Source organism: Dysidea avara, chromosome 13 (assembly GCF_963678975.1).
Source record: "Dysidea avara chromosome 13, odDysAvar1.4, whole genome shotgun sequence".
Classification (NCBI taxonomy): Eukaryota; Metazoa; Porifera; class Demospongiae; order Dictyoceratida; family Dysideidae; genus Dysidea; species Dysidea avara.
Genome location: NC_089284.1, coordinates 8192981 through 8207516, shown reverse-complemented (window position 1 = coordinate 8207516; position 14536 = coordinate 8192981). Strand labels below are relative to the sequence as shown.

Below are 14536 nucleotides of genomic sequence, written 5' to 3'. Positions count from 1 at the left end.
AAAATGTTGAGTCCCAAAGTGTCCATTATAGAAAGGTTCCACTGTATATACATGGCGGTGATGTCATGAGCAACTGTTCACTGAACAATAAATTGCTGTCAGTGAATATCATTAGCAGACACTAATAAAGAGTTTGAGAAATGTGATAGTATAGCTACATGTAAACTTAAACATGGATCAACTTGTAGTACCAAATCAGACAGTATTAAAATTCAGCAGTGAATCATATGAATATGAACTCAGTCCTATACAATTACATCTTCATGATGACCGGCACAAATTTTTACAGTGTCCATGCATGCTGAAATTTTCTTGCATATACTAGGATGTAGCTATAGCAATTATATAGCTAAACTGTTTAAAATGAAAGTAACCACCAAATATCACCATGTTAAACACTTACAGCTATGAGAACTCTACTAGAGTGGTGTTATTGTTCTTCATTTTGTATGTAGAATGTAGAATAAACTTTGCATGTAGACTAAATCTAGCTTGCTCCAAATTTACAAAGTAACAGCGTAGACTGCCACCACATACACAGACCACTCTAAATTGAATGCAAGAACATTTGTCCAGCATAGACTAGTAAATATTTTACAGCTGTTAGAAACCACATTGAAAACTGTTGAATGTTGTCCTCACCATTGACTTCATAAGGTGTGTGTAGATCATAGGTGTACCCAGAGGTGCAAATAGAATCCTGGAATGTGTAAACATGACCTTAAATTAAATTATGTACATGCAGTAATGTACTTTCAGCCAGGTTCCAAAAATGCGAACCCTCAAACATTTACGGTCCACATTGTGACTCAATATATGCAAGTCACTGGTACCAGCTGTTCATGGGACATATGTATTAGGACATCATACAACTCACTATTGGTGCCATATACTTAGACTATTTAATTAAGCTTTACCATATCTCACAAATAGAATTAAATGCATGCAAACAACTCCATATTTGGCAGAGTCAGTCCAAGTCACATAATTCATTCAGTGATAAACAATTATATACAAAAAGGCTATAACAATATACTACATAAAATGTGTACATACAAAATTTATACTTTTGAGTTCATGTCAATATCACTGCTCTTCTTGTCACTATCACTGTTTTTCTTGTCACTGTCACTGCTCTTCTTAAGAGTAATTCTCCTGGTTGCCTCTCTTACTGACCGTTTTATTGTTTTGTATTGTATTACAAATGGCAAACTTGAAAGGTTCAGAAATGCTAACAATATCAGGTAAGTACATTCTAGACCAGGATGAGACAAACTTTCAAACTCTCTTCTGTATGGTTCACAGGTGTCACTTCTACCGGTCCCACCAGACATACATCTCCAGTATTGCTCAAGATAGAACCGAAAGGAATTTGCTGACCCATCCCTTATACTGAAACTAGTCCAAACCATGATCATGATCACTAGTAAATAGCAGAACATGAAAAACAGTTTCACTTCAGGAGTTGAGAAGTGAAAAGTCCGTATTGGTTTGCCTGTTGATTTGTTAAGCCTCCTCTTAAAGATTCCTTGTTGCTAAAATAACACAAAACAGCATATAAATCCTTAATTATGGTATTTATAGTTTTTCTGAATTGGATTACATGATTGCCTCATTACAGTAGCTACTGACTGTTCTATTAGAGTATATACCTACAACCTCTGAGATGATTCAGAATCATCTCAAGCACATAATTATACATAACTGAGGTCACACTTTTGGCGATATACATTGTAAAATCAAAATTTATTAATTTCTTGTTTTCTGCCACTTTAAGAACAATTAAAGCACTTGCGTGGGCGAAGATCAAACAAATAATAATGATACTTCCATACAACACTGAAAGAAATTACAGCACTGCGTATGGAAAATACAGCACTGTTGATCACGTGCATAACTTTTTAAGTTGCCAAAAGTAGCCAGAATGATGCTATCTGTTTGTTTATGGCCAAACTTGTACTATATATATACTTACCAATTGTCTGATGGCTGAAAACCGATACAGTTCAAGTCTACAAAATGAACGCTCCAAACAAAGATGACCAGAAAGCACTATAAACCAATTAAAGCACCGTCATGCTCATGCAATATGGGAAAGCAGCAAGAGACTAATACAGCACGAGGCAAAGTATATAAAAAACCACTGCACAAACACATAAAAAGTGTGCAAGTTTCAAAGGATATACACACTTTCCATAAATGTATCAGTACAACAAAACTCTTCTAAGATACAAAACATCACATTTTTTAGATAAGTAAATAAACTAATGTCTATTTGGTTCCACATGGGGTACTATGAGATAATAAGTCACTCTCTAGAGTTCCTATGGATACATATACATGCAAGGAGAAAACATCCTGATCGCCTGGCAGACTCCTGTAAGCATTCAAGCATTAATTGGATGGCTGCAGGTTCAAGGCTGCTCAGATCCAGTCATGGATTTTTTTCTCCTTTTCAAGCACACTTTCTGTAACAACTTTAAACAGGCTGTAGACCAGGTGTTCTACAGACCTTCAGCACTTGCGCTGTAAAGCCTTAATAAATAAATAAATAATTTCCTACCAGCACTATACGACCAACAATGGTTTTTCTGAATGGTTAGTATAACTGAGTGTTATATTAAGGTTCTGGCTTCAAACGTGTGGCAGAAATCGCTAGAAAATGTGAAATATTTTGTTTCATAGATTGCAACAGCACCACTGCAGTAGGATAAGGCAAGTTACAGGAAACAAACAATCAATAAATGTATGCCTTATAAAACTGTATTACTTACAATGTGTATATTGTATAGAATGACAAGCATCATCACAAGACTGGAGCAGCTCAGTATCACTGTTGGAACAACTAGTGAATAAAAGCTGTACACTGCATCACCTGAACAACCCCTGGGAGGAAAACTCCCAATCCGATTCTTAGAAGCACTTGCAAACACAATGTATGGCACAGTTCCAACAATGAAGACACAAGTCACTTCAATGATGTGAATTTTTATGCTGTGCACTGAGTTATATACCACCTTTGACCATATAGGAAATACCAGCTTTAGCAGTAAATGGAAGATGTAGAGACACCAAAAAGCACAGTACAACACAACTGTCGATGTTGCTACAAAACCTGTAGGTGACAGTGAAAAGTACACATAAGCAGTCAAGCATCATTTGTAAACAGTATATGTAGTATTACTAGCAATTTACATGTACTATATATTCATGCCTTTTAATCCTGGCTTTTGGTGAAGAGTTTATCTTTCAAAAAGTAATATAGGGAAAAGAAAATGGTAGATGCAGGGCCGTAACCAGACTTTTGTCTGGGTAGGTTCTTTTAGGAAAAAAGTGGACCTTTTTTATATGACATGATTCGGATTATATTTATGGTGTGTGTGCATACCCCCCCCAGGAATTTTTTTTGAAAATAGATGCTAAAAGGTTGAATTTAGTGGCATTTCAGGCAATAAAAATAACATTTTTTAGGCAAGCTGAAGACCAGCTGTATGGATGGTATCTGGAAAAATATCTCTACTGCTACTGTAATTATACCATCTGCACATGCATGTGTCTAAATATAATATATTGGAATGTCACAGTGAATAAGAATGGGAAAGATTGAGCACTCTCCCATGATCAACAGGGGCAGTAGAACAGAACAAAGGGTATCTTAAACAATGAAATTTACACATTGCATGGAGTTGAAGCATGGATGCTATTCATGGGCTCTGCATGGGAGGGAGCTTGTCCACCATAATCTTATATTTTAATGAAAGCTTTGTTTAGACAATCTACATGTAAATTAAGTAGCTTTTAAAAGAAAATGTAATTGTGACTGTTCTATTAGAGTGACTGTTCTATTAGAGTGATTGTTCTATTAGAGTGGTTGGCTGTTCTATTAGAGTATCTCGATCTTGCATTGCATTTAATACAAGCACTGAATTAGTTACTTGGAGCACTTAATTTAGCTTCTTATTAGTAGTATCTAGTAAACTGTAGCTAATGGACTTTTGCTCCTGAAAATTTGGACTTGTATACTAAAATTGTGGACCTTTTTGGTTAAAAATGGACCTTTTGCTAAAATTGTAAACCTTTTTTCCAAGAGGGCGGTTCTTCAGAACCCCCCGAACCCCCCTGGCTACGGGCCTGTAGATGCAATGGTGTTAAATAATGCTTGCATCAGTAAATTTGAATAAGTGCATGCCAATAGTTGACCAAAGGCCGGAAAGCTGTGGTTGCACGCCTGGTTTCCTAACTTGTTTTCCAATAAAAATATGTGTGTGTATGTTTCTTTGTCTGTCCATACCCACACTTGTGTGGAAAAGAAGCTCTATAATTATTAAGAGCAGGTAAAATTTACTCTTTATGCCAGTTTGAAATACTGGTTTCTAAATATGGTGAGAGCAGTTTTCCTAGTGGGCTGTATGGGTGTTGTAATGACCAAAAAAACAACAGCATGTGTAGGCCTTGTAGGCTACTAAAATTGCATATCCCTTCCAGTTGAATCCCTCCCTTAAGTGAACAAAAATATAAAGAGCAAACTCAAACAGTTATATGTAAAACTTCACTTGCATATATGTATCTTGGAATTTGCTGGGTCAGTTTCATTCAAATATGGTGTGTGGTCTGTCCCAGGGGATAAGACAAATGCATGTGGAATTACCTAAGGTCCTTACTTTACTTCTGTGTGGTAAACATATCCACACAAAAACACCCAAGCTGTGAAAAAATGGTGTGGTCTTAAAAATCCTTGGTGAAAAAAGTTGTGAAACCAAAAAAGGTGGCCAAGAAATGGCTGCAATGATGTTAATACCACTAATAAATTTTAACAATGCATGTGTAAGGTCACACCATTTTTTCACAGCTTGGCTGTTTTTGTGTGGATTTTGCTTCTTTTCGTGTTTTATAAGGCCCCAAAACCAGCCTATGGCTGACTTTGGGGTTTGTTTTTATTCACATTTCTTCTTTTCTATACAGACACAATGATGATCAGTGAAGACAGACTTACAAAATGTATTGTATTGCATGCTTTACTTCAATATTTGGTAATATTATTGTAATACTCTAATAGAGTGCACATTTGAGGACTTCTAATAGAACATACATAGAATGTTCTAGAACAATCTAGTACTCTACTGGTAGATCTATGAAATACAAACGTTTATTTACAAGTACGCTCCAGCTATATCAGTTATCATTTGAAAGGTGAAGTATCCATTACCCTTCTTTGTCAGCTATGTTAGACCCATTACACAGCATTACGAATCAAGAACTGTTCAAAAAGCATCCCTGCAATCCACTGTCAACTATTGTTGAAGGATCCATTACGTTTCGTTGTCAGCTATCCATTACACAGCAGTACGAATCAAAAAAGCACCTCTGCAATCAAAGTAGCAACTATGAAAAATACGGATGATTTCTGTTATGAAGGGAAGCCATCATGTGCTACTGCCAAATTGATACCTTTTGCTGTCAGCAAAGATGAATGGGACACAAAGGAGGACACTGGTAAGTTCATGAAGAATGCATTGTATGTACTGTGGCATGCCAAAAGGTACCTCTCGGGCCAAACCGACTTTGAGCAGTAAAAAAATCAAGTACATAACCTTAGCCATTATCGAGTTACGCTTGTCTGAAGGTACCAGTCAATTACTCAGTCAGTCAGTAGAAAATTCCATTTAATAATTTAAAAAAAAATTCTGTAGCAAGTTGTTGAAAGTGTTTTGGGTTGATCTGAAGACTTGGTTTTACCTAACCAATACTGCCTCATTGTTGTCAGGGAAAAGTGAGGCTGGTTTTTGGGTGATGTTTTTTCATGGGCCACACCACTCCTTTGTGGTCCCTACTATACAGTACTATCATACTGTATGATAAGCAGATTACATTTATAAAACAGAAATTAAGTGAGATGATCAGTCAAAATAATGGTTCAATGGTTAAGGATGTGAGTGTTAGGTATGGAGGTCCCTGGTTCGAACTCTAGTAAGTTTTTTTGACATTTTTGTGCACTTTTTTCCCAGTAGTGACTAGCTACTTATCTCAATCACGTGATTCTGCACTTGCATGGTTTTTGCTTTATAACTTTGTAGCCATAACTCTATTGCTATTCAAACTATCAAAAGGCACTGCTATGATGATCAGCCTATGTACACACCAATTTTCAAGTTATTCCCATACTCGGTTTACCCTGTAGCAGTGACAGAAGTTAGATTTTTTTAATGTGAATAAAAACACTCATAACATGTTGGATATTCATCAGATTCACAGCAAACTTGGTACATGAATTTACTCTTTATTTGTGCCAAAGATCAATTACATTTTAGCAATTTTTTTGCAAAGTGTGCATTAATAAATCAAAACCTCATAGCCCCATATGGCATAAGAGGAAAACCAAAAAAATCAAATCAAAACTTTGAACGCCTATATATATCTCACAAATGGCAGTTGCGAATTTAATCAAATGGCCTACCCTACCTGGCAGACAGCCATGGAGCTATGTAGCTGTTTTCTTTCTTCCTGTCAATATACACACGGTATGGCATGCCAGTTTCTTGGTACACAACACACCACTGTGTGTCATGATTATCAATAGTACAATTGCTAAGTTTAGCAATATTCACTTCTGAAGTTTAACTTACCTACATGTTCACATCATTTCAGTACACTAGCAGAGTGGCACAACACTCATGTGCTTTTAAAGTGACATAATCAAATCATCATAATTATGTTGCATACATGAATGGCACTGATTTTTCAAGCTTGATTCGATCCCATTACATTTGATTATAATAACATATATTATTGTAAGAATGTGGAGATGGTCCTGTGCATCAGTGCTAGTATACTGATTAGAAAGCTGTCTTTTACGTATCCCTGACCAGTGGCAGATCCAGGGGGTGCCTCCCCTCCTTTAAAAGAAAAATTGCATACAAGATCGGGATACTCTAATAGAGCAGTCAATCACTCTAATAAAGCAGTCAATCACTCTAATAAAGCAGTCACAGTGTTCATGAGGCAGTGTAGCTTAACTATGAAGCTATTTATATACTTTATAGTATATACATTTGGTAAAGGACAGCCATTATTGGTGCGACCTTTTTTTTTTGTCTTCAACTTTTTCAGCAAAGTGCACCCCCCCTTTCCAAATTCTGGATCCGTCCCTGCTGATGAAAACTCTTGGGGAATCATGGCATTGTAGATTGGTACTGTCATTTTCCATGCCTTTTAGCATCAATTTTAGGCTATTGTAAAGCTTTAAAATCCTGGGGCTTGCACACCCCTAGATCCCCCTTAAATTCTACCTTATACAGCCATATTATATATATAACATTCATATCCCTCATACATCAGCTCTAGAATCACCACTACACTGTGCGTACAAAATGTTGGTTTAATTATGAACTAATATTCAATCAAATGCTTACCGCTTATTTGACAATATGCTGTGCTATCCATAAGTACATCAGTTAGAAACTTGTCGGTACATAAAGGCCTCCAGCTACCAAAAGCAGCTGATGGAATCGCCAAATACAATGCTGGAAAAAAGAATATTAATACAGTGTACATATCCATTATGATTAGTATGAGTAAATATGTACATTTCTGAGAGGGTTCTTTGTATTAGTCATCTAATACAAAGCATCTTTTCAAAGCATCTTTAGTTGTACGGTAGGACTCAGTTACCAGATCATTGTTTATCTTGTTTATCTATACCCCCAAAACGACTATTTAATAGTGGCAAGTGTATGAGCAGTTAAAATGGAGATAAAACATTGGTTGAAAAATGTAGTAATCGCTAAGGAATCCTAACTGATGCCATAGTTCTCACTCTAGATAATATACACCCCCATAGATATGAAACTACTAAGCACCACCTGTCCTAGGCTAGTTTCGTACCCCCAGTAAAATTGCCAGTAAATTTGTCTACATGTTATTGTGATGATGAAAGCTTTTCAACCTGTGTCTGTAACTTTTGCCAACAGAAATGTTCATGAAATGACAATCTACAAGAGGTTTTCTCACTCGTATAACAACAAACAAAAAGATGGTGCAAAACTAGGATAGGACCACTGCCTTTCTGTAGAAACATATGCACTCACATAATTAGTACAGTAGACTCTTGGTTATCTGACTCTCGTTTATCCATACCCTCGTTTATCCGAAATTGGAAATGACTGTTCTATTAGAGTATTTTCAGTATAGGTGTATGTTTTATTAGAGTATTTCAACAGAACTCTGTATAATTATAAATGTATGGGCTTTAGTTATCCAAACAATTCACTTATCTTAACACTTTTATCATTACTTGAGAACAAAGGGGTTCGGATAACTGAGGATCCACTGTATATCCATGGGAGTGTATATTATCCATGTTCTCACCCTCAATATTTGTGTAGCTTTCCATGCTGGAGGTAAGCTGTAACTAGGGACCCGCCGATTATGCTGGCATAATGTTGAGCATAATAGATGCCTGAAAGCATTGAGCATAATGCTAGCTACCATAATAGGCAAATAGTTGTACCATGCTATAAATCCTTGCCACGGCTGACTGTTCTATTAGAGTATATGTCGATCTTTTCTCTAAAATGTAAGCAGATGTTTATAGTTTTTACTTCAGCCACTTATTATTTACCCATAAAGTACACATTTATTAGGAACTAAGTATAAACATTGAGCATAATTTTGAACATGATAGGCAAAATTTTTGAGCACTGCTCAAAAGCAAAATAAAAAGCAAAATCGGCAGGTCCCTAGCTGTAACAAATAGCCGCCATTATTATTATGCACTCCTGATGATCAACTAATCACTTAGTGATACTACATGAATGGTGGATCGCAGATCTTGTTTCTTAGTTTAAAAGTTTTGATATATTTATTGTGAAAATGTTCTCTAATAGTGCACACACTTACTAAAATTACATATGTGACCATCTCAGCAAAAACCCGACTTGTTTGTACAAGCATGCATTTTGAGAAAAACAAAATTTTTAAAATTATTTATGCTACTAAGAAAACTTATGTAAGATTTTATCGGGCCATTACTCAGAGAAGGAAGACATTAAAAATGTACACCATCTTATTCATCTGCTCGTAGAGAGTTTGGAAATCTTTGTTCTGTTTCTGCAGCCCCAACAGCAGGGCCGCCCACAGGGGGGGGCAACTGGGGCATTTTGCCCCGGGCCCCAGCCTGAAAGGGGCCCCAGGAGGCCCCATGAAGGGCCTCCTGAATACCTGTTTAAAAGATCGGTATACCCTAATAGAGCAGTCAGATCTAAATACTCTAATAGAGCAGTCACAGTATTCTTCAGAGGAGCAGTGTAGCAAGCTTATAGATAAGGAGATACGATTGGTGATGGGTAGTTATTGTCATTGCCAGCCAGCAGGTTGTGACCTTTTTTTTTTTTTTTTTTTTTTTGGTCTTCACCTTACAACTTGGGTCAAGGGCCCCACTTTAACTCTTTGCCCTGGGCCCCTTAATTTCTCTGGGCGGCCCTGCCCAACAGTAAACGTAAACAAGATCGTTGTAATTTTTCAATTAAATCACCTTCATACCATAATTATGCGTAAGTGGCTACAGGGCTATAACTAGATCTTGGTTGATTAGCTAATCCATGGTGAACATTTTAAGCCAAATTCCAATGTTGCAGACAAATGCAAACGGAAATTATTGCTGTGAATGTAAGTACCTGTAGTTTATTTTCAGTATAGTCACTGTACAAATCAATTTTCTTGCTCTTCCTACTGTCTAGTGATATAATTCCAAAATTATTCACCACAAAAGGCTGAAACTTTCCTTGGACACTAGATAATGCTGAGAAAATTTTTTAAAATCGTAAATTGTGCAAACAAGTTGGTTTTTTGCTGAGACGGTCACATATACTATGACAATAGATTCACTACAATACTATATACTTACATAGAAAAGTCATAATACCAGCATTGATCACTATTAACACTTGTGGAAAATGAAATCTATTTAAAAATAATCACGAGTATTATCATAACACGCACAATGCTTACATTTTTTCTCTTCTCCAAAAGGAAACTATCAAGACAAATATTCCTCCAATCGTATTGGCTATATAGGCAATGCCACTCATGACAATAACAGCTATCGTATTGGAGTCTCCGTTCTGTGAAAACTCTTTACACAATGGTAGGCAAGCGACACCACTATCATCCACACTAAATTGGTCAGAACAAGTCAGTCTGGCAGTCTCTCCATACACATCACAGTCAATCAACCCCTCACTTCCTTGGAGTTCTAAGATCCTCCACTCTGCAGTACAATATTCTTGTCGCACATCCTGGCACACTATGTCCTCAATGTGAGACTGATTGTCACAACTACTTAAAGCTTGACAAAACAAATGTTTTGTTTTGCTAATGCAAAACGAATCCTCAAACAGGCTTGTTAATCCAAGAGCATTGTATACATTAGTAAGATCTCTTGTACAGTTGGATTCTTCAACAATTACTCCACATTCCATGAGTAACTGACTCTACAATGATAATCAACTACTCAACATTGCTATTTGGACACATTCACAGCAAAGTGACTCAACTCTTAAATTAATCAACAATGTTTACTAACAGTGCAACCAATGCTATATGGTATGAAGATGCAGTGACATTATTTGAAAACATGTGAACTGTTCATTAGCAGACAAACTTTTAGGTTTCTGTTTTTCAACAGGAAATTATTGGCAATTATCTGAACTATTATGTATGACTTCTACAATGCTGATAAGATACCCGTGATTATGTTGAGGGGATACTTAGGGGAACAGATGGTGACCAGCATAAAAATGACAAATTTGGCTGGGTGGTTGAGTAGTAAGACTGAGCATGGCTCCATGCAAAGAAGAAATGCAAGTTTAATCGAAGAAGCTAGGTGTCCATGGCAACATTAACATTAATTCATGGACCTAGGTCTAACACAATGCATGGAAGGTAAGAGTAAACAAGACAACAGTTGAACACTTTGCATGATATTCATAGGGAGTGTGAGTAAACAACCAACAGCCGTGGTAACATAATGTAGCAGCTAGCGCTGTAGAATATGCAGTGTTCAAAAATTTTATCCTCCCCAAAAAGTCCTCCCCATCTTTTCCTTTCCACTAACTCATAGTATAATATACCAAACTACATAAGGCTAGTTAGTGTGACATGGGTTGCGCTGTATATCATATAAGTCATCCGGTGTGGGGTAATTGGCACAACACCAAACATGTCTTTTATAGAGTAACTGTTAGGAGTTTTCATGGAACAAATGTTAAGATAAACATGCACATGTACATGATATACATGTCTGATTATGCCCTGTTTGTCCCTGCTACATACAGCACTAGTGTACACATTTGTTGAGATTTAATGCACTTGGCAGATTTTGACAAGAAAACAGGAAAGAAACCCACCACAGCTGAAGAAATTGATGTTTAAAATAATCCCCGTCATATTATCATACAGATGTGGTGGTTGGAAATGGCAAGTGCATACACAACCAAAAAGCAGAGGTACCAATTCATCTAAAAATATGCATATATCTGCACAATCACAGGTTACTAGGGACTACAGTGTAATTATTCATTATGACAAACATAGCTATGGCAATAGTGGTAAGTGTTCAACACTTTGGTTGACTTGATGTAACTATAAATACACATAGTACTCAAACACCATTTTACCTGTGAAATATTTACAAATCTTGGTGAGCTGTCAGGTGGACTGTCATTCAAGGAATAGTAGAAAATGATTGGCATTAGAAACAGCACAATTATGAAGATGATGCTAGCAACCAGTCCCAGTTTGTACGGGGTAAGCATGATGCCTTGCAAACTAGTGACACTCTTCCGTCGTAGTGAATCTGTTCTAGATTTTAATGCTGTAGTCTTTGCATCATTCAATGAGCTCTCAACTGAAACTTTGTCAGGATGATCAGTACTGAACGCCACCGCAGAAGTGCCCTGGTCAGAAGCCAACGGGGTAGCATGTTGCTTGTCACTTAGTGGCAATGCATCCTCCACTGTATCTCCACAACTATTTTAATGTATAACAGTATACTTCACTACAAAATTATATATACAGTATAGTTTATACACTAATATAACTTGGGTAACTGGAGGACTTCACAGTTATAAATGAATGTATTGATATGGTAGGAATGTGAAAGGAAAGTTGAGCTAAGAAAAAATTCTGTGATAGACTTCACAAATTCAATACATTGGTAGATATTTTAGACTTGTCGATGTATTCACACAACCTCAACTTGACCTAGCTTTTGCAATTAGAGCAGAAACCAGCTAATTTAACTGTATCCCTGCACACCAACAGCTCAACCACCTCAGATACATACTTGTGGTGGGGTTAGCTATCCACCTCCCATATATGCAGATTGGATAATGTGTTCGCACATTACATTCTAATCTGCAAGTTCAGTGTGGCTTAAAAACATTAACATATGGCACAATTTATTAAACCACCAGAGTGCTACATAATGTGGGAAAACATCAAATGATGTGACAAGCCAAATTGACTTCCTATCGTTATTATATCAGAATGACATCATCAGACACACCAAAGGTACCATCGACATAGATAATTATTTTAGACAAAGGGTTTTGTGGCTGCGAAACCAAAGTGGTAACTGTTATGTGATTAGTTTACACCAATTTAGTTACATCACTTATCACACACATTCCAAGCAAGGCTGTATAATAAAATGCCTCGAGCATAGATATACTGACCCCAGGATATTTAACTAGCTATACTAAACCTCTAGGTATACATTATCTTAAAACGCCAGGTACATATAAAATCACACACTCAATGCTTAGGCTCGAGAGCTGAGCTAGCTACAGTGTACTACCTACAAAGGCGTATAAAAAGTAGTGCCCATACTAGCTACGTGCAGTCAATCAATCTTATACCTTTTTCTTCGTCCTGTCGACATAGCACTTGAACCGCCTGACTTGAACTGTATGAATCAGCTAATCGCACGGCTACCTGTGCAGTACTGATAGCCGTGACTATGCCGCTGGCGGCCGCCACATGGTTTCTGCTTAATATGATGTCATTACTAACATGCCGGACTAATTACCTCGCTAATTACATATAATAACTTATTAGCTACGTACCCCTTTACATTTTTTTGAATCAGACCTGTTCTTCAAATCGACGCTAGCTATAATTAATATATTCATATCAAAACATTTGTCAACTTTTACCATACATTATAAAAATACGCAATGTAAAAATACGCAAAAATTATGCCGACTGTTAAATACGGCGTCATAACTTCCGCATACGTTCATTTATGGAGATCTACTATGGCCCTTAAACAATGGCGATTCGAGTGATCAGACAGTATATAGGAGTTTGTGAAGTAATTAAGAGAAAAAGCAGGATAGAGCCTTGTATCGCTAGATTATGTGTTCAGGTACGTAATAAGGCCACTTCAAATTGATTTCCTGTTTCTCGTCCTCCGCCCGCATGGTATTTTAGCCAAGGCAGAAAATTCCATTATTCCGTAAATTGACGTATTCTGTGTACCACGTGATTGTTTTAGTCCGGATTCTTATCATAAACAAATTTACTAGCAACTTTATCCATGTTGACATGAATTGTCCACCTTGTAGCTATGTAGCAGACATGAAAAAACAGTCTGTAACTATGTATATGGGTAGTAGTTAGTATAATGGAATAATGGAATTTTCCGCCCGCCCGCATGGCAAAGTTTGTTTAGCCAGGACGAGAAACAGGAAATCAATTTGGAGTGACCTAATTTAGCGGAAAAACCTGTTTTTTCGTATGTTTCTCCGTACAACAATTAGTTTGGCATTTACTTCGGGTGGATTCTTAATCAGCAAGTGTTGACGTACGTAGAATGATACCAAGTCAGTGAAGATAACCCATTGCTTTTTTGGGGTTTTCCCACCCGAGTAATTAAATTTTCCATAGGAAATTGTATGGGGGTGCATATTATGTTGTAATCAACAGTACATAACTGTTACTATAGTAATGATAGAGGGTTACTTCGGGCGGAATCGTGTAGAGCACTTCAAGGGCTTTATTTTGTTGTATAATGTCCTGTAGAGATTATGAGTGCTAACGGTTGCTTTTTTACATTTTTTGTATTTAGTATAAAATGCATGTATTTTGCATAGGGGAAGAAATAATGGCTGCCGACAAGGTTTTTCAATCAACTGGTTTGTCTAAGCTATGAACACCAAAATGACGTGGAGTTGATTTTAAGCTATTTTATTACATAATTCATAAGGTGTAATAGTAAAACTTTATGTTATGCAAAATTTTGTTTAGACTGCTTCGGTTTACAATTCCCAATAGAATGTTTTGATATGTACGTGACCTATTATTTTGCAATTAGCTACTAGCTATTCATGTCCTGTATAGCTCTAATCTTTAATTTGTGAAGTTTTCACAGTTGATTTTATTTTTATCCTCAAGCTATTCGCATATATCACATTCTCTATAGCTACGCTATTCGGCAAAAGCCGTTCCTCCATAGCAGAGCGCAAGTTACCGGAAAAAC

General features: G+C 36.7%; 1 protein-coding gene across 2 annotated transcripts; it reads right to left on the bottom strand.

Annotated features, from left to right (window-relative positions):
* Positions 1–972: 972 nt before the first annotated feature.
* Positions 973–13170, bottom strand: LOC136243429 (uncharacterized). Of its 2 annotated transcripts, none has more exons than XM_066034937.1 (7): positions 13122–13170; positions 11673–12024; positions 10006–10487; positions 9902–9957; positions 7410–7520; positions 2775–3115; positions 973–1535 (listed from the first exon to the last, which is right to left on the bottom strand). In XM_066034937.1, the coding sequence occupies exons 2-7, from the start codon at positions 11808–11810 to the stop codon at positions 1062–1064; spliced, it is 1602 nt and encodes a 533-aa protein (XP_065891009.1). In that variant the 5' UTR covers positions 11811–12024; positions 13122–13170; the 3' UTR covers positions 973–1061. The 2 variants fall into 2 exon arrangements, with proteins under 2 accessions (XP_065891009.1, XP_065891008.1); XM_066034936.1 differs by lacking the exon at positions 13122–13170 and adding an exon at positions 12915–13043.
* Between the last annotated feature and the right edge of the window lie 1366 nt (positions 13171–14536).

What these genes read in the sequence shown, in the direction of transcription:
- LOC136243429 (XM_066034936.1), bottom strand. Translation starts at nt 12,937, where the DNA reads ATGTCGACAGGACGAAGAAAAAG. An exon ending in AGCATATTGTCAAATAAGCG is followed by an intron (nt 3,116 to 7,409) that starts GTAAGCATTTGA and finishes TGTCACCTACAG; the next exon opens with GTTTTGTAGCAACATCGACA. An exon ending in TTCTATACAATATACACATT is followed by an intron (nt 1,536 to 2,774) that starts GTAAGTAATACA and finishes GTGTTATTTTAG; the next exon opens with CAACAAGGAATCTTTAAGAG.